This window comes from Atta cephalotes, assembly GCF_000143395.1.
Source record: "Atta cephalotes unplaced genomic scaffold scaffold00051, whole genome shotgun sequence".
Taxonomy (NCBI): domain Eukaryota; kingdom Metazoa; phylum Arthropoda; class Insecta; order Hymenoptera; family Formicidae; genus Atta; species Atta cephalotes.
Genome location: NW_012130115.1, coordinates 641,083 through 666,416, shown reverse-complemented (window position 1 = coordinate 666,416; position 25,334 = coordinate 641,083). Strand labels below are relative to the sequence as shown.

At 34.5% G+C, this 25,334-nt stretch overlaps 1 protein-coding gene across 1 annotated transcript in view; it reads right to left on the bottom strand.

Annotated features, from left to right (window-relative positions):
- The window catches only part of LOC105622968 (protein arginine N-methyltransferase 7), a 53,053-nt gene extending 28,422 nt beyond the window's left edge, over window positions 1-24,631 (bottom strand). Inside the window, exon 1 of the mRNA XM_012204373.1 lies at window positions 24,449-24,631. Within this exon, the coding sequence (XP_012059763.1) occupies window positions 24,449-24,631 (183 nt within the window). The remainder of the gene's footprint in view (window positions 1-24,448) is intronic.
- Between the last annotated feature and the right edge of the window lie 703 nt (window positions 24,632-25,334).

Below are 25,334 nucleotides of genomic sequence, written 5' to 3'. Positions count from 1 at the left end.
TATATGTATATATATATATATATATTTATATATATATATATATATCTGTTTATACTATTTTTTTTCTATTAAATATATTTTCAAATAAAAGAAATTTAGAAAAGTTATAATAAAGGTCCAACAGGACAAGTACATAATATTTTTTTATATTTGTTACAATATAACAATATTTTATTACTATTTTATTACTTAGACCCAAAATTTTCGGTAATACAATATGTTCGATATAGATTATAAAAACAATAAAATTTTTACACAATGACAACATTTAATAATACCAATTTTTATATTAACATTATTTTGTAAAAATTAAATCTGAAGTAAATTGACATATACTGCTTCTGACGATTATTCTGGATTTTAAAAATATAATAAACATGGGGCATTCTTCGTGAAGCGAACCCACCTGCCCAGAACAGTTTTGAAAGAAAAGATCTCAAATTAAAGCTTGTGCTATCTACTTTCAAAAGCCATGACTTTTTTCTGAATGGCTTTTTTCAAAATGGCATATCTAAAATGGCGGTCAATTTCATAGTAGTCTTAGGAAAATTCAATCAATTCGCCAACCTTCGTAGCAGTGCATTGCAGTGGAAAATAACCCCATCTGAAGTTATCACGTTTGAGTAAAGTAATCACCAAGTGAACATAGATTTTATCTTAATCCTCTTTTTAAGGTCAAATAGGGAAATTTTTGTTTTTTAATTTTAAATTTTTGTAATCCCTATTTTTATCGCTAGAAATGAGATAAGCGAGAAATTTTACGTTCAAAACTGTAGTTTGGTCATCGGTCTTAGCGATTTAGAAGTCAACCCAAGATTAAATCTTATTTTACGTTCATAATTCGATTGTGAAACGAAGTGCATTGTGATTAAGAGCATCAGTGGCAAACTTCATGAATCAATTCTTGTATTTTTGTCTCCTGAAAATGAATATCACCACAAAATTTGACGGTCGGACATATTTTTTCGCCATTTTAAAAAAATCTGCCAAAAATCGGTTTTTTAATGTAAATCTCTGTAAACATTAATTTTTAAAAATAAAATCTGAAACAAAAAAATAAAGCTCTTTATATTCTCTACAAAGTTATATGTAATTTTCATAATACGAATGGTTATATATGAATATATGAATAATTGAGGAGCCACATTCTATAAGGAGATATGTTCTATAAGGGGATCTCGTTCCTCGTGTTGATTGGAGGCACGAGACGAAATAATCGTTCATTCGCTAGCAAGTTCGTATGTTCATTACTCTGCACCTACTAATTCAATCGAAGTACAACTTTAGAAAATTTCATTGTACTTTAATAAACAACTTTTTCGTAGCAGAAATTCACTCGATAAACGAAGCGCTTGAACATATCGATACATGATTGTTGCAATTTTGTGAAAAAAAATTCATTACGTTATTGTTTATTAAGGCATTTACGTTATTTTTTATGTGTTAGAATGCTATAACGTTTAATTGCGATTAATTTCGTTTGAAAAAATCAAAAATTGGCTTTTTGGCCAAAAAGTTACAGCGAGTTAAAGTGAAGAAAGATTGAAAATTTGAATTTTGTAATTTGTCGTTTGTAAAAATCGCGTTTTTTTCGATTATTTCATAAACTAAAAAAAGTAATCGAATTAGGTATATTTGCAAAAAAGATGCGCAATGACATTCTCTACAAGTATCAATCATCAAAATAGAAATTTGAAAGTTGTTCAAAATTAATCCGATATCTATCCAAATTTTGTGATGATATTCATTTTCAGCAGGCAAAAATACATCAGATGATTTATGAAGTTTTTTGCCGTTGGCGACCTTAATCACAAGACCTCATTTCGAATCCATCGAATCGAATTACAAACATGAAATAAGATTTAACCTTGGGTTGACCTCTAAATCGCTAAGATCGATGACTAAACTATAGTTTTGAACGTAAAATTTCTCTCATTACATTTCTAGAGATAAAAATAGGGATTACAAAAATTTAAAGTTAAAAAACAAAAATTTCCCCATTTGACCTTGAAAAGGGGATCAAGATCAAATCTATGTTTGCCTGGTGGTTATTCTACTCAAACGTGATAACTTCAGATCGGATTATTTTCCATCGTAATGCATTGCTGAGTAGGTGATTGGCGAATTAGTTGAATTTTTCTAAAACTACTGTGAAATCGATCGTTTTGAATATGCCATTTTGAATTCAGAAAAGTCAGTCGACTTTTAAAAGTAAATGTCACAAGCTTTAATTTTAAGCCGTCGCAAACCTTTTTTTCAAAACTCTTCTAGGCAGGAAAGGAGAGAAGATCCACTTCACGAAGAATGCTCCATATGTATATATTCTTTGTTGTATGTATATGTATATATTCTTATATTCACTCATTATATGGTCGACAGTTTTAACCTGTCCAAAGATTCCGAGAAGTCTTTTATGGACTATTATATTTTATAAGTGGAATAGTGACGATGCAATCACTACATACAGAAAAAAATCTGAATTTTCATTCATTTTTTCACTATCCATGCCGTTCAAAAAAAGATGCAAACATCAAAATTAGAATTTATAGTATACAGCATTTCTGCAGTAAGAGCTTTACGCACCAAGTTACGGAAATCGCTAAATTCGATGGGTATTGAAAACTCGTGATATAGTAAAATAAAAATTTTTTAACTCTTATAAGCTGCGTAATGTCAAACGTTTGCTCTTAAACAAGGCATATGACGATTCATCTCAAATAATCTTCTAGAACAAATATTATAATTTCTTTTTTTTTTTAGTGAAATTTTGGAAAAAGAATTTTTTTAACCTTTTTAATAATAATATTTATGTATATATTTAGTCGAGGAAAAAGTTTCTTTGTATTTTTAAAAAGTTTTTTGTAAAAATTTGTCATTTGTTACGAAATTTTCGTTACAATTATATTGCTAGAGCAAAGTTTCAGCTTTAAAAATCTGCTTTTTTAATAATTTTTATCGGAGTAGGCAATCGAAGTGCTCCTTTATTTAACTCGCGAATAATTCAAGAATAAAAAAATCATAGGGACATTTTTAAAAAATGATTTTGGGAAAAGCTTCAAGCTTTCATGATAGGTAGTCAAAAAATTTACGTAAATTTTTTTTGGGGCATGTGAGAGATCCTCAAAGTGAAAAAAAATTTTTCATCTTTTTCAACTCGTAATTTTTTTAAATATAAAAATTATCAAACTCACAGAAACTCAAAAAATATAGCAAATTTTTGAAAGTAGATTTCAAGCTTTAAAACTCTTTTTTAAAATTTAAATTTCATTCATTTTTGACGAAAATATTGTATATACAATTTTGGATTAAAAAATATGAAGAAACTTTTTCCCCGACAATATTTATAATAAATATATCGAATAGAGGAGGCAACTCCGATGACCTTGATCTTGATATATGTTGTCAAATCATGATCCTGAGTGATCTCCAATAGGTTTTAGCCATCGCTTGTCATTGATTAAAAAGTTATTAACAAAAGAAGAATAATGATGTCTCTTTTCTACCACATAAAACAGAAATTTTCTGCTTTAAAGTATATTTTACAACCACGCGAAGAGCAACTCTCATCCCACCTTCCTGCCTGCTTAGGCTTAGGAACGCGAGACTTCCATGCGAAGCGACTTTCACTCCCACTTCTCTCCACCAAGAGGCACGCGAAGTGAGTTCCATTCCATCTCACCCAAGTTGCATCATCATTTTTCAAACTTCTTTTCAAACTCGTTAATAACTTTTTAATAAATGATGAGCGACTAAAATCTAGTGTAGGTTAGTGATCTTGACAATGTTCAGAGTCAAGGTCATCGGAGCCCTATTCCCCTATTCGATATATTTATTGTTACATGTACGTTATACATTTATTATTATTAATAAAAATATTAATTATTTTATATTATACATATTTTATTTAAAATCAAAGAGTATTTCGATTTTTATTATAATTATTGAGAAAAGAAATCTTACACGTACAGACAGCAACTAAAAAGTCGTAACACATTTTTTTCGATGAGTTTTAGAATGCATTCTGCTCACCGAGCGATTGATTATTTTTATTACTTGGATTTGTAAGTAAGAATCACTCGGTGAATAGGTTGCATTCCGAAAACCATTAAAAAAAAGTTGCAATCTTTTAGTTGCTGTTTGTACATATAAAAAGGTAAAAAAAGCGCTAAGCATGCTTTTCGTGAAGAATCATTTGGACCGATTTTACCAACGCCAATTATTTTGGCCGTGGAACTAATTGTGTTTGTGTTTGCTGTTTAGTAGTAGAAAAATAGAATATAACAAACACTGATAGTGTCTCGGCGCTAAGCTACGCGCAGCGACACTGTCGTGACTACTTTATGCGAACCGGCGAGTTGCGCTACATCGAGATTATCAATAAGGATTTCAATAAGGGCTGAATCAATCAAGTTTTTCGAGTAAATGTGTTTAATCAATTGCGACCGGGATTTATAATGAAAGTGTTTTTATTTTTTTTCTACGTGCTCTACGAGCGGAAATATTACGACGCAAAATACGAATTTGAAACTTTTAAGAAACATCGTCGACGTCGTCACCGCTACGAAGTGGGGGAAATGTCCTTTTGGAATTTTGGCGCAAGAGGCAAATGTGGCGCTGACGCATGGTTACATCGCACATGTCTATTTTCTGTGACTGATGATGAGCTAGTGTACGTTTGAAATTAAAGATAGTTTAAGTTAGGAAATCCGTTATATCGATAGCATAGATAGAGGAACACGTAAGTGAGGCTAAAATAAGCTTACACAAATTCTCTGTTGTATTCTAAAATTCTCTTTCGAGTATTTTTCGAGTTATAGGTTCGAAAGTTACAGTACCGCCGGCATTAGCATTATGCAAAGCAAATGTCCAATGGTTAAAACCTCTTGAATGTTCTTCAGGATTATATTTGTCATGGATAATATTTGTCAAGATCAAAGCCATTGAAGATTGTACCTTTTATTTTCATTTTTACGTAAAAATGAATTTTTAAAAGTAAACATGAAAAAAAGAAGAACAAACTTCAATGACTAAAATCATACATATATGAAAACAATAATTTCGTTATAAAAACATAATAATTTCGTTTTCAAATGAAAACTCTTTTTGTTTGTTTTTGTTTAGTGGCATCATTTTGTCTGACAAATTAAATGCAACCAGATATACATAGATTTTGGAGACTGACTTGTTTGATTATTTAGAAGATCCATCTGTAAAAACGGAGTGAAATTTGGTTTCAACTCGATGGATATCCAACTCATTATGAATGGAGTAGCCAAAATACTACTATTTCACGTCTAATCCATCGTTGTGGAAAATGTTTGTCTGACCAAACTCGAGTTCATAATGAGATGGACACCCATCGAATTGGAAACCATATTTCAATCCGTTACTGCAGGTAGATGTCTTCGAAATAATCAAAGAAGTCGATCTCCAAAAAATCTGTACATCTAGTTGCATTTAATCTGTCGGGCAAAAAAAGATCCCTAAACAAAAACAAACAAAAAAAGTTTCCCCCGAAAACGGAATTATTATCTATTATTGTTTTCGTATTAGCGATGATATTAGAATTTTAGCGATATTTGATATTTGATATTTTAGAGACAGTGCAAAAACGAAGCAACGATCTGTCTTTTTTTGCGATTTTTTCTAAAACGAAGTAAAAACGAGCATATCTCTAGAGGATATTTTTTTCTTAATTTATCCCCTACAAGTTCCTGAAGTTTTAAATTCCAGATATTCTGTATATATAATACATATATATAAATCGAAATAGGAAGATTCCTTCAATGAATGCAAAGATATATACTTATTCTTTGTAGAAAAGTTAAAGATAATATAAATATAATAAAGAATATTATCCACACTTGAATTATATTCTTTATCATATTTGATATGGTTGGATAGGATTTAATTTGACGCCAGTTGTTGATATCAAATCTTTTATATATATGAATGATACATATCATTAGAATTAATATTATTTAATTTGATATGGAATTTAACTTGGCGCCAGTTGTTAATATCAAATCTTTTATATAAATAATGTATATAATTAGAATTAATAAGTAAATAACAAAGATAGTATCACTTGAGGTTTCACTTTTTAATTTGAAGAATTTAACTTGGTTAGTTAAAATAAAAAGATCGTAACGTATCACTTAGATTCTATTCTTAATACCTTTTTTACCTTTTTTAGGTAGGGCATAATAAATAGTTTGTATAACAAAGTTTGTATAACAAATATCGGCGTATAATTTCATTTCTTCGATCTTTTTTTGTTGTATTACGTTATAAACAAATGGAGATCAAGATTGAATAGATTGCTTTGTTATTATTACCTTCTAACTTAGTTACAAATATAATGTATAATTTCGGTCTCCTTTTATAATGTATTAAGTTATAAACAAATAGATATCGATGACAAATAAATCGCTTTCATTATTATTTCCTCTTTTCTTAGTTAACAAATACCGGCCTACAATTTCATTTCTATTTGATCTCCTTTTGTTAAATTTTATTATAAATAGATAACGAATAAATCGCTTTGTCATTTTCTAGCTTATGCCTAAATTCTAAATAGAATCGTAAAGCTCGTAACATATTCTTGTAATTGCTCGTAATATATTCTTGTAAGACATGTAAGAATTTTTAAGTGCTTATATCTTTATACTATTTTATATAATATTTCTACAAACAGGTTTTTACTACCCTGGCGGAAAAATTGTTATGCCAAAATACGTCAAAAAATACGCCTTTTTACTTCTACGACTGTAGCATAGAATCGCGTTGTTAAACACAGAAATAACTCCACCAAGTTACGCGAAAGATGTAAAATGGCGTACTTGGACTTAGGCATAAAAAATATGCCAAAGTACGCGCAACTAATGATCATTACTTCCTAATTTACAGATTTCTATGCCAAACTAATTTTTAATTTTTCATAATATTTGGAGAAAGTATTCTACGTTTTTTAACGCAGAATCACAGTCTCTACAGTCGAATAATTGGGAAGAAGTAAGGCAGAAATAATTATGCCTATCTATGCCAAAGCTATACGTGGTTGCACGAAAAAATTTTCCTGAGATATTTCTATGCCAAAAGTACAACATTTACCTTTTTTAATTTTTCAGTTTGTAACAAAGTATGCCATTCTATGCCATTTTACGCATTATATTTACGAATTATATTTACTTATCTGTGAGTATTATGCGACACAGAGTCACAGCGAAGATGCATGAATTCGTAAATAAGAATCACTTGGGAAAATATATAAGAAGCGCAGCATTTCGTATGTGAAGTGAGCTCTCAAAGTTTGGCTTTAATATTAAAGTACCTATGCTATGATGAAATTCTAATTCCATCATGACAGCAACGTGATAGTATCTAAGTCTTGAATTCATGCTAAATGAATTCAAGATACCATCATATTACTTTAAACAGTAAATGTACCCGAAACTATGCTTAGGGTATAGTTTTGTAGAAAAGCGTAAATCTTTGGCATATGAATAAAATTCTAGACCAAACTATTTCCACGATTCATTCGCGTACTTAGGCGTAGTTTTTAGCGTAGTTAAGCGTACTTTCGGGCATAATTAGGCGTATTTTCTAGCATAATTTGCCTTTTATTCTGGCATTGTTTGGCGTACAAAGGCATGAATGACAGCTTACTGTGGCATAGGAATAGAATTCTACGCTAAACTATTTCCATGTTCCAAATTGCGTATTTAAAAATAGTTTCTCATGTATTTAGAAATAGTTTTTGACGTACTTTGGCATAGAAATTTTTCCACCAGGATAGCCATAAAATTTACAAGAAATTGTAAATATTTATGAATAATCGTACATCTTACGCATAAAATTAGAATATTAGTCATAAATCCTTACAAGTTTTACGAGAATACGAATTTTACGATTCTACTTAGAATTTTATCCTTCTCTCCTGTCAGTCTGATTTTCGTTAATATCTCATAGCACGACGATGGAATTGCTTTACATCTCGTCGCTAATTTCGACAATTATTGCCTTATTTCCATCATTGCGCTGGACTTCACAAAGGCTTTTAATCCGAAGGCCATCAATGACTTACTTTTAGTCAAACTCAAGTTATGCGATCTTTCTCATCCTGCTCTTTCGCTCTGCGAAATCTCATTGCTTACAAATCGCACGCAACAAGTCTTCATTTGTAATCCTTTTCTTCTTCTCTATTCGTGCCGTTTTCTCTGATGTTCCCCAGGATTTCATTCTCGGATCTTTACTTTTTATATTTTAATATTTTTAATATTAAAATATATATAATTAATATTTTTAATATTTTTTGTCTCTGATTTGTCTAATATTTCTCTGTCCTCCAAGCTCTTCATGTAGGCAGATGAATAATTCTTCTCAAATCTTTTCACCTGATTTTTCGATGCTTTAGCAATCTGTTCTGCTGAATACAGACTTAAAATCTATCACCGAATGGTCCACTAATAATGCCCTGTATCTAAATCCTTCTAAATCATCCTTTCTGATTGTCGGTTCGATATTGTTATCCCGTCCTTTTTCTATTATAGTCCTTCGACATTTCTCTTAATTCTATTCCAATTCCTCGCTTCTTCTCTATTAAGATTCTTGGTGTCCACGTTGACTCTTCATGGTCATTGGAGTCACACATGGTCATCAAGTGTCGGACTGCTTATGCTCGTCTTCTTTATCGCCATATTCTTTCCTGCTCTCAAAAACTTCTTCTCAATTACTTGTTATTTCTCTATTTGATTACGCTGATGTTGTATACGTTCCGGCTCTTAACCAACATTTGCTAAATCGTGTACAGCGAATCCAAAATTCTTATTTCCACTTATCCTATTGTGTTCATAAATATAATACGACCATATATCTCCGTATTACCAGAGATCTGGCTGGCTTAAGATTTGGCAAGATTGGTTTTATTCTTCACCTATACTGTTTTGTATTTTCTCTCTTTCTCGTTTCAATACTCCTCTATATCTCCTTCAGTTGAATTCTGAATATCATTTCTCTTTTAATCCTCTTATCACCAGATACCAAGATTACTTATCCTTCCCCATATATCGGTCCACTAAGTTTCGTGCCACTTCCTTCTACTCTCTCAATATTTGTTCAATATTTTAATTCTCTTCCTGATTCAATAAAAATCTTTCCTTCTCTAGCCTCCTTTCGTTCTTCGCGTTTTATCGCGTCACAGTATTTAAGCGAGATTGGTGTGTATGCGCGCACGCGTGCATCATCTGCCGCAACTCGTTGTCTTGCGTAAAGGAGCATGTGTTTCACGCCAGTATCTGAGCTTAGCGTCAAGATACTATCATATCTCTAGATCTTTGTTTAATGTTCGATAAATAACAAGAATGGAATGAAACCTAGGTGACACTCGGGTGAGAATCAGAATACAGTCTTGGATGTGCTTTTTAGGCTTATTTTTGATCATAACTTTACTGTATTCTAGAATATGCTAAACAATATATTAACAATTAATAGACAGTAAAATAATTATTGAAATATCGCATAATTTTATAGCAATGTGTATACAATATTTTTCTAATATTGCAACAATATTTTATTTTTGCGGAAAATTGTTAGAATATTGCAGTAATATTTTGAAATATTGCAACTTTACAAAATAATATTGCTATAACATTTCGTGTAGGAATACATACCAGTTGAATACTTTTTCTAATAAAGAATTAAATCTTATTTATAAATAAAAAATAAATAAATAAATTTTTTATTTTAATATAAATTTATTTGTCTATTTCAAATAAAATTATATTCGAATTTATATTCCCATATTACGAATAATATTTTATTTATAAATTGAAATTTATTCCTATAATGCGAATAATGTATTCGAATAGTGTATTCAATTAAAATTTATCTTGTCGGTGTTAAAAGAAATGATAAATGTTAATTAGCCCTCTCTTCTTCGATATTGAAGTAAGACTCATCCTACGACACGTTTTTGCACAAAACAAAAGAAAAAAAGTTGCAGAAAAAGAAATAATGATGAATTCTACTATAAGATCAGTAATATTCGGTTACCGACAACATCGATAATCTGCTCCTCTACTTTTGTATCCATACTATCAATCGACGCCGCTCTCTATTAAGCGAACGCGACGTCAATGGATGGTGAAGCAAAAGTAGAGGGGACAGATTCTCGATGTTGCCGGAGGTCAAATGTGTATCTCTATAATGCTTGATTTATGCTTCGATTCTAAAATTCAGCTAATAAGGTTACCGCCAGTCCTCATTGATAAGATTACTGCCAGTCCTAACTGAAATCTGTATTTCATTGATTGAATTTTAGAATTTTAGGATTAAGACCGAAATATAAACCGAGACATAAGATCTGTTTTCTGTGGCTGAACTGGTGTACCGCGTGTTGCATCAACATATTATATTAATCAGTCGATCAGATTATTTTATAAATGTAATGCCTTCTCTAGTAGACTTTATATTTATAAAATAACCTGACTAATATGTTGATGCAACACGCGATACACTTTTGCAACTTAAAGTGAGATAGATATATGTTTGATATTTGTCGAGAAAGAGAGTTCTGTTGCAGTTTAGTGCAGAAACAAAAAATAGACCAATAATTTACTCTGTTTTTTTCTAATTAGAATTAGAAAAAATAAAAATAACATTACTAATAATAGTTAAGACTTTTTTTAAACGCATTCCAAAACGCTTCGAAATTCTTCTAAATGGTTTCTCGATTGATTGACTCTCATCTAAATAATTCTTAATACTATCGATTGCCATCTTTTTTATTAAATTTTTTTATTAAATTTTTTACACTGCATACATAGTCTAAAGAACGAAGTTCTGTATAAACTGTATAAACACAGAAAAGTAAAGAACTGTATAAACACAGAAAAGTAAAGAACTGTATAAACACAGTTTTAACGTGCACTTAGTGATTAAATATTTTTTGAAATGTAATCGCATAAAAAATATCTCAGATAAAAATTGAAGCCTATAAAATTTCCTACAAAATAGTGTATTGTTAATTTATATTCGATAAAAATTGACCAACATACACATGTTCGAAGATGGTAGTTCTTTTCTTTTCTTTTTTCCAATTTGTGTTCTTATTTTCATGTCAATAATAATGACTAAAAGTTTATTTGTAATTTTAAAATTGATGTGCGTTTCTGAATTCATAATATGACATTTGCTTCCATTTGATATTGGACCATATTTTTAGGTCAAATAATATTCGAGATATACTATAGGAAAGCACGTACTGCCGCCACGCATGGTAATATTTGTTATCAGCACATCAAAATACGATATACCAACCAATAACAAAATAGACGAGTTCATTCTTTCGGAACTCTCCGAAAAAATTTATCATTAATACTTTGGGTCTGAATACACATCACAAGTAAGAATTATATATACTCATTTTTTTACAATCACAATTTATGCAGTAAAAATATAATAAATACATATATAATAAATACGAATATTAATATGATAGAGATTCTCTAATCAGAATCGCAACATGAGAAGATTTGAACTGACTTTTATATACAGGATAGTGGTTTTAATAAAATCGATAACAGAGAAAGAAATATATTAGTATCTCTGTCTAATCTTAACACGACGTGAGAGCCATCCGCTCACACATGAGGACTTTTGATATGTTAAAGAGTACACTATTACAAATACCTATACACAAAAATCCAGCTTTGCAACAATTTTTTCTTTTATATCGCCAAAAATCGTTTAATTTTCCTGAGTTATACATAAGTGTAATAAAAAAGATTTATTTCAATTTTTCTATATCTTTTGTATAAAATATAAATAAAATACTTTCCGAAGATTTTGGAATAAAAATTAAGGCATTTGAAAGTTTGTGCTTTTAATCAGCATGAGCTACAAAATATTAAAATTTGAAATAATTTTACCGAGATCTATTTTCCATAAGAATTGTGTGGAATTCTTTAAGTCCGATCTGCATAAATCTATAATTATGCTTTAAGAGGCCGTAAGCCATAAATCATAAGTGACGATATACACACAGAGGTGTAGCACTCGGGACTCCCGAGTGCTACACATCACAGAATACTTATACTTTTATGCCGTAAGAATTTGATTTTGTTCAATTCGTTTAAGTCTAATGGTTAAAGCCTAAAGACTGCACAAAAAAACAATTTAAAGACAAAAATTATTATCACTTAATCTCTTTCGATTTACGATTTAAGGCCTCATAAAGTAAAGTTGTGAATCGAATTAATGTGTTGTCTACATTGACATATAGAATGGACAGTTAACGTCTCATGAGCGGAAATTTACAACGGAACAGAACAGCACGACTAATCACAACTCTATAGTCATTATTCTGCTGTCACGTACACAGTATCTTTTAAATCTTGTCCAAATCATCCTTGGACAAACCACGAACATTTTATCACTTATAGATCGATGCGGTACACGAGACCGCCAGGATCATACTTGACGCCTTTCCCATCACATGCAGGGCGACGATGGAAGGGGATTCTTTTTCGAAAAACGCCCTCGAAGCAATAGAGGTAGAAAAGTAATTAGTAATGGAAGCAGCGTCTTAGAGTCTGGGCCGAGAGTGCCCTCGGAAAGTTTTTCAAATCTTCTGTCGGCGAATCGTCTCTCTAGTTTTGCGCGCCGCGTATGAAACGTAATTCAAATTAGTTGTAACTTATGGATCTGTTTCAATCTCTTTTAAAATCAAATCTAATTCAAATCCTAAATCTAAGTAATTCTGAACTTAATACTAATTTTAATTTCTATTTTTAATATAAATGTTATCCTAAATTTAACCTAAAAGTGTAATCTCTATTTTGGCGAATTATAATTAATAAACACTTATCAGCTGAATCTGAGTGAATTTTCTCAACAAAATTCTCTTATTAATTTCTTTCTCACGTTCAATTCATACTAATGATCTAACTAGCGAACTTAGACTACTGTGCACATGAGGGTTGTGAATTAACGAAGACAAATCCGACGCCGAATTTTGGACAGTAAGCAGTCTGAGAGCCATGCATATCGACCAATCCGCATGCTAACAATCACTAACAAAAATCTTATCGTAAGGGTAAGATGTCATCACCTCATCACATCTCGGTTATCGCGGACCGTAAATCCTGCTCGCATAGCATGTGTCCGGTGCATCCGCGTTCGCGTTCATTCGTTAGAAACCTTTATACTACGTAGCGCATGCTGTGTATCTTCATTATTCTTTCGCCACATAGAAAATAGCGAGACTAAGTATCTCGCGTGCCTACACCTCTCTACCTATCGATGAGAAGAACTATCTCGTGGTATTGCGACATTACATCCATTTAGGGTTTCCTGGATGATTCGAGATCTGCAACGAATGTTCCGAGTCGCTGGCTACCGTAATTTCACGAACTGCCGCGATTGTCTCGGTTATTTAAACAGGACGAGAGATACTTCCTATCTTGGACTTCCTCGGAACTATCGTCGCTGTGTCGAACGCGCCATTCTAGCTAATTCAAGCTTTTTGGACAAATTTTTACTTCTGCGCTCCCGCCGACGCGAAACCTTACATCTTGCACCCACCGATAATTCACTGATCCCAGGTTTATATAGATCTCAATCACCCGCCGATCGAATGGGATGTAAAATTTTCTGGTGACAGCGGTGAGGTGCGGTAATTAGTCCTTGAGCGACGCTGACCCATACGCCGTTTTAATTAAGTCTGATTATGTTCCGTGTTACTATGAATACTTGCAAGAAAAAGAGAGAAAAGAACGTAAAGTTCAACGAAGAAGAATTAGAAACGCTGCGACAGGCTCTAGCTAAATAGGAGGAACGAATACGCAATTAGGGGGCCGCGGAAAGAGAGCGCGCGGAACTCGAAAAGGAATGCGAAGTCGAGAGGATATGATTATAAGCCGAACGCGATGCTTTCATGTGCGATTACGAAGCTGAAAAAACACGACTCAGAGCCGAACGTAATGCCCTGGAATGAACCCGCGAAGCCGAGAAACAACCCACGAGCGAACCGCTGATTGCAAAATAAAGCGCAATCAACACTACGAACAAGAAGGCCAATCGCGTACCTATAGACGGTCCGCGACTTACTCATTTCTTTTAAGGACGAAGTATTTCGGGAACTCAATAATCTCCGTCGCGATATAAAGTGAGATTTCATCCTCCCCTCACTCCGTGACGGGCAATGATCTTTTGCAACCGCACGTTTTCCTACACGGAGAAAGCTCAATAGAATCCCCGCAAACGCCGAAGATTTTTTCCGAGAGGCCACGGAGTGCACCTTCTTTCGACGGGTACAATATTCCGTTATCGCAATTTATTCGAGCTTGCCGCCGCGCCAGAGAAACTGTTCCCTCCTCTGCCAAGAGAAACTTTACTAAAATATTAATAAACAAATTGAGAGGACACGCTTATTACGCGGTAGAAGATGAACCGTGCGATAACGTAATTAATCGATCTCCTGAGTGGGGCCTTCGGATCGGCTAATATATAATAATTAATCAATGTCGTGACGAACTGAGCACATCTTACATTCGGAGAAACGAACACATGCTGGATTATATCAACTGGATGAAAGACTTGCAAACCGCGATTCTCGATGCCGAGTGTCTCGAGAGAAGATCCTTACATCCCGAACAATAATCAAAGTAGATACGCAAGATCATTTTGCGAAGGCCTTCCCCTCCAATACCGGCTGCAAATGATCGCCGGAACATTGCGAAAACCCGTTTGAGGCCTTCTTCGCGGCCTCGTGCAAAGAGAGAAGAATTCGACAAATGGAGATATAATCCTCGTGCCCGGATGTCTCAACTTCTACGAATCCAATCCGTCCCCTCTCCCCCTCCCTCGCTGATTCGAGGCGCGACATGTTTCCTTCCAGATACCGATCCGAGGAGAAAGTTTCGGCGACGGGAGAGGCTCGAGTTACCCACGTACAAGAGACGCGCGCCCTTCCCCAAGCCTCACCCAAACCGCGAGAGTAATCACATCAATAATTGCTCCGATAAATGGTACCGATACTGTAAAGGCATGGAGCATGAAATCGAGGAATGTAAGAAACGCGAATATAATAATTCTCGCATCAGGCAGGGAAACTCCGCGAGCCCCTCCGAGACGAACGGACGAATTTCGGGCAATAAACCCGCGAGAGACGGGACATCTCCGATAAGAATGATCGAAGCACAGCCGATCGAACCGACAGAGGGCGAATCGCAATCTTAAATCCTCATGCCTTCTCTCACGCGCCTACTATCGTTATCTCTGTCGATGGCCTGCTGTACGACGCGGAATTTATGATCGACATAGACGCTGCACCGAATATTATCAAGAAACGCAATATGTGTCCCGAAATGTAAATTAAAACGGATCAAACACTATTAGCAGAATAACCGAAGATAATATTAAAACTTTCGAATATTCTAACGACTGCATCATGGGATATCCGGTAACTTTACAAGTCGTAGCAGATAATTTCCCTGATTACGCAAGAAGGAATCTTAGGATTTGACTTCCTGCGGGATGCTATGAAAATAGATTTTGTGGGACGATCTCCTGGCAAAATACGGTGATACGCGACGGTTCTCGCGACATGATACGGTAACTATTCCGTCAAGACCTCGCACTACCATACCCATCCGCGTTGAAAATCCGACCTTAGCAGAAAGATACGTACCACGGATCGACCTCTGTGACGACGTCTACCTAGGACGCTCTAGTCACAAATCGCGACGGAAGGGCGCCCTTCATTGGTATAATTAGGGCGAGGCCGATCGGGAGATAGAGATACCTGTAATCGAGCTGGAAGAAGTGGAATTCATTTTTCCACATAATTTCGACCTCGTAGCAAAAAACGTTTGCCTAAAAAAACATCTCTAAGGCTCGAAATTCCATACGACAGAATGCACATAAAAACGAGCTAGGTAGCTTCGCTTTCTCTTAGGAATAAATTTAGGTCGCATGGAGAAACACAAATAAACGAACTCTTGAGACTCGACCATCTGAACTGCGAAGAAAGAAATCACGAAAAATTAATAAATAAATATAGCGATTTATTCCAAATCTCGGGCGATAAGTTTAGTTGTACAAATGCGGTACAGCATCACCATCACCGATAATCAATCCACACCAAACAGTATCGTTATCCCCCAATTCACAAAGAGGAAATAGGTAAGCAAGTAAAAACTCCTGGAGAACGATGTCGTTTCCCCCTTCAACTCCCCTTACAATTCCCCTCTCTGAATGATCCTAAAGAAATCAGATTCATTAGAGAAGAATAAGAGATGGCGGATAGTGGTAGATTTCCGCGCGTTAAATGAAAAAACGTCCGCGATGCGTATACACCCAAATATTACGGAAATATTGAATCAGCTTGGGAGCGCCAAATACTTCAGCGTTTTTGATTTGGCCTCAGGTTTTCACCAAATGTATGAGTCAGATGTATAAGTCAGATGCACCGAAACAGCTGTTCACTACGCTATGAGCATTATCAATTTAAACGCATGCTATTCGATTTGAAAAATACTCCGGCGACGTTCCTCATGGATCAGGTTTTATCAGAGTTGCAGGAAATTGAATTATTTGTCTATTTAAACGATATCGTTCTATATGTGAGCTCGTTACATGAACACGAACTTAAATTTAATAAACTAATCGATAGACTACGCAAAGCGAACTTAAAACTCCAGCCCGACAAATGCAAGTAAGCAGGTCACATACTTGGGCCATATAATCGGCAGGGACGATGTCAGGCCGGATCCTAAAAAAATATTAGCTGAAAACTTTCCTAAGCTTCAAGAAGCCAAGGGCCTCGAGATAAAAGTTTCTGGGCCTCGACGGTTTTTGCTCGATTTCTCTAAAATAGCTCGCCCCTAACTTACTTAAGAAAGATGCAGAATTTCGCAGATGCGCAGGAACAAGCATTCGTATCGCTGAAAAACTCATTATGTAAGGAACCTATTCTCCAATATCCGGATTTCACACTATCATTTATAGTAACTATCGACACGTCGAAGTACACTAGGGCATAATTAGTCAAGGCGAAATAGGGAAGGACTGCCCCATCGCATACACATCACGGCTCTTAAATTTCATCGAGCAAAATTGTTCTACTATTGAGAAAGAATTGTTAGCCATAGTTCATAGCGTAAATCATTCCCTACCTCTACGGGCACAAATTCACTCTCGTGACTGATCATAAGCCTTTAGTTTGGCTGGAAATCTATGAAAGATCCCACATCTAGGCTTGCACTTAAATTCGCCGAGTATGAATACAAAATTTGTTACAAAGCTGGAAAAATAAACTCAAACGTCGATGCCTTGTCAAAAAATCCGACAGTTGCGCCGACTTTCGAAAATATAGCTGTAAAAATCGATAGTCAAAAAAAAATCTCTGTTTCCGCTCAAACAAGATAAAACTCCGGCCAGAAGCGACCTTTCCTTAGACATAATACCTGCATCCACGATACATGCAAAAAACAACCCTTTCCAATAATGCTACGAAATTCCGGAAAATTTTTTCCTGTATGCGACGAAATTATAAGCGACAACGACTCGGAATTAGATGATAATAGCGAAGAAAGCGATTCTTCATCATGTCACACCCTCAATGCTCCTCAACACTTCAATGTACGGGAAGTACGCGATAATTTCACCATGCGAAAGGATAATTTAGTGATTTTCACCACGCAAATAGGCGAACTTTGAGAGCGCGCATGTTCGCAGAATAAGCACGATTTCCGCAGATTGAGGGCATTATCCTCGAGCACGCCAAAGTAATCAGCGATAAAATCCGTTTTATCATCGCTCTAATAATTAAGGAACACGCATCCGAAATGATAAACCGAATAAATAATAACCAAAGCAATTTCTGCGTTGTTGAACGTCATCACGAAATAGGTTTAACATCGGTCTCAATACATAAAAGCAATATAGATAAAGTGGACAAAGACGAACAATATCCTGGAAGATTTAGCCACCAGGGTGTTAAGATTTGCACTAATAAAATTTCGATTCCTCCGTTTGACGACTGCTTGCGAATTCTTAGAGAATATCACGACTCAGGCGGCAATAGGCGGGCATAAAGGTATCACAAAGACATACTGGCGCATTAAAGAACGTTATTACTGGCCGAATATGCAAAACTACATACAGAATTGTAAGAACTGCCAAAGAAAAAAACTCATCCGCGTAAAAACGTACCAACGTACCAACCAATGATTCTAACCGACACTCCGGCCGTAACATTCGAGAAAATATCTACGGACTCACTACCCGAAATTCGAAGCGGCAATATGTATATTCTAACCGTACAAGATCTCCTAACTAAATACTCCCTCGCGATACTACTCAGACAAATAACTACCATCGACATGTAACAAATGAGTTCGTAAACGAACTTATCTGCGTCTATAGTGCCCCTAAGGCACTCCTTAGGCTCTAGATCAGGGCTCGAACTTCCTGAGTGTTCTTATGCGTGTTAAGAAATTTCGAATATCACAATGTAAAACAACCGCCTATCATCCACAATCCAATGGCTCCATCGAGAGAAACCATCATGTGCTTTGGAAGTACCTAAAGCAATATGTCAATAGAGAGCGGAAGTGGAACGAACTATTGAAGTTAGTAATATTTTTTTATAACACAAGCGTGCATGAAAGTGCACGAAATTTTCATCACACGAGCTGGTTTTCGACAAAACAGAATTCCAACAAGTGATTCAATCTTACCAAGCGACCTAAGTAAAACATATGCTGATTACCTGACTTCATTGTTCGACCGACTACGGGACTCGCACGAAATCGCAAGAGAAAAGCTCTGTCGAGCAAAATAAAAATCAAAATTTTACTACGACAAAAAATGTAACCCACGGACATTCTAACGCGGCGATCAAGTATACCTATTAAAAGAACCAGTGAAAGGAAAACTTGTCGATCAATAGGACCATACGAGATCTTAGAAATTCTTAAGAACATTAATGTTAAGATAGCAATAAGTAGCAATAGAACTCTCACAGTACACAGCGATAAGCTCAAGAAATTGCATTACATCGGAGAGCGAGGGCACTTATCGGATGACGGTGCTCCTCACTCTGGGCCCAGCGGCTGCAGCACTCTGCTACTCACCGGACTATCAGTTCCGAGTTTAATTCATTCTAAGAAGGACAACACCATTTTCATTCTCATTGCCGTGCTTTTGCTTCTCGCGTCATCACATAGTCTGATAGGCTAAGCGGAGGCCATGATCTCAACATTACGTCGTTATTATTTTTGGATATCGGAAATTATAAGGTATCGATCCAGGAGCTAAAGAAGATATCGAGCCAAGCGCAACGGACGTTTACGTTCAACTACTTCAGCTCTCTGATTATGACAGAACCCGAGTAATCCAATGCAAGATCAAAGTAAACTACACAATATGTAGGGTCGCTCGAAATTTGTTAGATCATAGTAGCCATGTTGTTAAAGTGACATCTGTCAAATTTGTTGTGAATTGTTTAGTAATGTATGGCAAATCACCATGGAAGGTCATAGTGTTCAGCAACGTGTGCAAATCATAAAATTTTATTATCAAAATCATTCTGCTCCATTCGAAAAAACGTTCCGAGCATTATGTGATTTTTATCCTCGCCACAACCGTCCTGCCGAGGCGACTATTCGACGTTTGGTGACCAAATTCGATTCAACCGATTCGATAAATAATCTGCTGTGCGTGAGAATGTACGGGAAAACTCGAGGCGGTCAATTTCTCGTCGTTCACAAGAACTTAACCTTTCTGTGACTTCAACTTGGAATTTTGCATCGGGACTTGGGTCTGCACCCCTATAAAATTCAACTGACCCAGAAACTTAAGGTAAACGACCGTAAACAACGCCGTACGTTCGCTGATTGAGTTCTGGAGCAGTTGGAAGTTAACCCAATTTTTCGTCAAACAAATCATCTTTAGCGATGAGACCCATTTTTGGATGAATGGATATGTAAACAAGCAAAATTGTCGAATTTGGGACGATACCAATCCACGCGAGATACACCAACTCCAAATGCATCCCGAGAAAGTCACTGTTTGGTGGATTTTGATCTGGCGGAATCATCGGTTCGTACTTCTTCCAAAACGAAGTAGGCGTTGTCATAACCGTCAACGGCGAGCACTATAGATAAGCATCGATAAGCAACTTCTTGTGGTCTAAAATGGACGATATGGACCGATAACATGTGGTTCCAATAAGAAGGCGCTACATGTCACACATCGCACGATGGATTCTGCGATTTGAGGGCATGGTTATCTCGCGCGGCGGCCGGCCACCGAGATCGTGCGATTTAACGCCTTTAGACTTCTTCCTTTGGGGTTATCTTAAATCGCAGGTCTATACGAATAAACCGCAAACAATTGATGCTCTCAAAGTCAACATAACAAACGCCATCCAAATTCAGCCAGATTTATGCGAGAAAGTTATCGAAAATTGGACCGTCCGAATACGTGTCACCAAGCGAAGCCGCGGCGGACATTTGAGCGACGTTATATTCTATACTTAATGGCATAAAATATTCTTTCAAATAAAAAAAAAATTAGAGTGGATATCTCACACAACTTGTTTTATTTACATTTAATCGAGCGTCCTTGAAAGACCCTATATATATATCAATGATTTACAATACATGGAATAAGAACGTAAAAGTAAGAAATAGACCAATCTCAGTCAAATGTGAAAAGAATAATCGACTGTGATTGGTGATGGCAATTTTTTATTCTCATTTATTATTCCATGCATTATAGACGACGCATAATAGTTCCAGCACATCAACACGATGCGCGATATGCGACACGAGATATTCAATCAACATACTGCTCTTCAAGAAGAGCTATACATTGATTAAATATCGCGTATCGTTAGACCTCGCATATCGCATTAGTATGTCAGAACTACAATATAAGAGTAATGTCCTGTGAGGCGTATTTATCGCGTAACCGTATAATCAATCAGAAATCAATAAAATGCGAAATTAGAGCGAATCAGAAAGGAGGATCCCTATTGGATATGTTCAATTGGACACCGATCAATTCGACATTAATCAATTCACATCAATCGATTGGACACCGCTCAATTAGAAGACATGTTTAATTGGATACCGATCAAATGGACACGGATCGTTTGGACCCTACTCGATTGGACACTAATCATCTGGATTCCGATCATTCGGACACCCATCCCCCTGCTAATGCGGGATCTACAATAGAAGTTGTAGCGATCCTAGGATTTTAAGTCGTAGAAAATGACCAATCATAGTCGATTTTTCCTCTCATATTAGACTATGATTGATTAATTTTCTACAACTTAAGACCCTATGATTGACTGTTACGACTTTTATCCCGCATTTCCTCCCCTCTGCTAAGATGTCCAATTAATCAGTGTCCAATCAATTGATGTCCAGTTGATCAGTGTCGAATTGATCAGCGTCCAATTGTCACCCGATAAGAAATGTTGTTCTGGTTTCACATTTTACTAATTGATTACGCGGTTACATGATACGCGGCAAATACATCTCATGGAATTCTACCCTTAACCCCACAACACACAAAACGCATTTGCATTCACATTCACGACACTCAATCAGAAGCTATTATTAGTACCATTGATACTTCTGATTGATTATTGCGAATGCGAATGTGGTTTGTGTGCTGCAACTTATCTAGATAGGGCTTAAGACGCAGAATTCAACCAATCTCAAAGCTTTACTTTTCAAATTGATGCATCAGATTGGCTGATGCAACAAGCTTGCGATTCGTGTTCTGCATCTTATGTAGGACTTTATCATCTTTCATTTATAGAAAGTTCAATTTGAATTTTTTATACTATAACTCCTCAGCAAGTTGTCTGCAGGTTGCTGTCAATTTGTTTGAAATTGCTTTGCTTAAGTTGCCTTCAATATTTAAGAAAGCAACTTCCGATTTTGCCTATTAGATTGTCAACTTTTATTGTTACTAACTAACTCTTATGAGCAACTTGATGGCAACAGTTGCCCTCTTATAACGGATCATATAATAAGTTGTTAGAAATCACAGAGCAGCATGACAGAAACAGTTTCCGCCTAAAATTTTACTCCCATATTACTAGTAGTAATCTAGCAATATTGTAACTGAACGAGTGTTGTGAATTCTCCGAATGTGAACGAAATGTGATCGAAATCTTAGATAAACGTGATAACATTTTAAAGTATCAGATTTCATTTACTCGGTAAACATTTTTAAAAAATTATGTTTTCATCTTAGAACCTTTGGGGCTCACTTAAAAAAATTATTTCATCAGAACAGCTGAAAAATCTTTTAATGCTATGTCTTTTATTCTATGTTATTTTATTAAAATCGAGAAATTTAATTCGATGCATCATCGAGTTAAATTCCTCTGGTTCAACATATTACTCGACGACACTCCAATTCCATTCAATTAACAGAAACGTGGATATGTAAATATTTTATAAAACTGATTCTCAACAAATTGTGGCAATTTATGGCAATAAGTTTCTTACAGCATTTCCGCTCGTTTGTTCAAACAACCGTTATCAGCATAATGCCTCTACCCATAGTCAAATAGCTCTGAGGTTGCCGTCATATTGCTGACAACGTTGAAGCAATCAGTTTTTAGAAATTCGAGCTAAGATGCTTCGTTATTGTACGTCTTAAGTTGTACTTATATGAATTCGATATCAGATTATAGCAAATTAGATTATCCCAACTTGTTGACATTAGTACATTTCTTCAACAAATTGATTTCTGACTACAACATAATGGCATTTTGTTTTTTTTTTTTCAGAAATCGTCTGCGACAAACAGCAAATTCACAACAACAGAATGACAACATATGATGAAATATTAATGATGTTATATGATAATATCACTTTGCGAATTACGTACTGTAAAAATATAGTTTATATAGGATGTCCCAAAGTTTTTGACTTCTTGTAGGCAGGTAGAGCAGACAAATTGAATCGAAAAGTCGTTTATCATTTTGCAATTTTCACAATTTTTATTTAGCTACCTAATGAGCGAAATGTCTAAAATCTAAAATACATAAAACAATTTAATTTAAGATATCTTTAAGAGTTCTGTAAGAAACATCTTTAAAATATTTTATAAAAAACTTTGAAAGATATCTTAAAATTGTCTTGATTGCGATTTTATCCGCTCCTTCGGCAATCTAAAAATTAATTAGCGAAAATCGTAAAATGATAGAGGACTTTTCGACTCGATTCGGTCTACTTTCTCTCTCGCATAAATAATTTAACAATATACAATTCGTACATAAATACACTACGTGGATGGTTTGATAAGTCTATATATATAAAAAAAAGATAAAAATTTGATAAATATATATAAAAAAATTGATTCTTTACAATTAAATAAAGAGATATCTTTCTATATAAGTATGCCAATAATTTTGTGTGTGTGTGTGTGTGTGTGTGTGTGTGTGTGTGTGTGTGTGTGTGAGACTGTATAAAAATGAAACATTTATTTAAAAAATTCACAATAATTGCTATTCTACTTGCATAAATAAAAAAAAATAACACAATATTATGTATGCATATTACATAATATTAATATTAAATTTAAATAATATTAATATTAAATTACTTACTAATATAAATTATATATTTTCAATGATTGAAGACAAATATGTAATACATGAAAGAAAACATTGTCACTCTGCTGTCACATTGCTGACATACTATAACATACTAATATTTCTGACTGCTTGCTTTTAAAATTCATCAACTAAATATTTGTATAATCATTCGTCTTGTTCAATATGATAAGATACTTGATATCATGACAGCAATCAAATAACTATTCAACACTCATGCAATGTATTAATTTATTCAATATGATTAACGCTTGATTATCTATTGCCTAGACGAACTAATGCCCCAAATAAAATTATTATTGCCCTAATGATAGCAACATGATAACAATGGAAGAGAAACTTAGCTAAGCACCTATTTCTTTTCTTATGACAAGGAACATTTTTGTTATCTACGTCAAATTCGTAATAGTCAGCTGCAAAAACTTACATATTTTTTATAATATATGAAAATAAATATGATAGTATAAAGTAAAAAATTTTTTTGATTTTATTTTTTATTGATAATGCTTAATATAAAAAAATTATATTAACTATGACACTTATTAATTATGATATATATATTAATTATGACACTGATTTACAATATTACTATTTCTTGTTATCTAAATTGTGTTTCTTATGCATTTTACTTCGTAAAGTAATAGAAAAATTGTTTAAATTTGTGGAGAGAAAAATAAAATTAATTTCTCAAAATCATTCATTATCTGTAAATAATGGATCGTTTGAGAAACAAAAATGTTGTAAATCAGTGTTATTAACGAGTAAAAATATAAAATAATAATATAAAAAGATACTGACTCGTTCATGATCATGTAGCATGTCTGCAAAGGCAGATCTAGCTACTTCTTGATGATAATCGTAATATTGATCTTTCTCTTCCCATGAAGCAACACCAGTGAGAGGATTCAAACATTGCGTAAATATACTCATATTTCGATTAAATAATGCTCTTATTGCAATGATAACACTAGCTTTTAACATCCAACGTTGAAATGTATGTGCAGAAAAATAGAAGATTTATTTAAATATTCTGCCTTTGCTTTATTTCAACTTCTTATACCTGTAAGAAGTCATAATTTCTATATATTGTGGATTCCAAAATGTTTTATGTAGAGTGATCAGACCAATCTAGTTTTTCTCGAATGATGTGCATTTTTTTTTAAAGCGTCCAGCCATGTCCGACTAGGTTGTTAATGTGTCCAGGAAGGACTTCTTTATGTGTGTGTGTGTGTGTGTGTGTGTGCGTGTGTGTGCGCGCGCGCGCGCGCGCGCGTAAGAGAAGAGGAAGAGAGGAGACGGAAAGAGGAGGAAGGAAGGGAAAAGAGGGGAGGGAGAGAGAAAAGGGAATGGAAGAAGGAAGGGAGAGAGAGAGAGGAAGGGAGGAAAGGAGGAAGAGACATTTATTGATGTTCTAGAACGAGCCTTCTAAGAATACAAAAGGAAAAGGTTTTAGAGAGCAGATATTATATAATAATAATAAAATTTATTAATGCATGTTAGTTAAAGCAGTGCAGATAATGATAAGATTATATTATATGAGATCATAAAAAAAAAGTGAGTATACTACTAGGTACAAAGATTATAATTTCAAAATGTTATTGACTAATAAAGAGAAAAAGAAAAGCTAATGTAGCAAAGTAATAAGAACTTACGAGGAGATAAGAAAATTACGAGGACTGGCCAT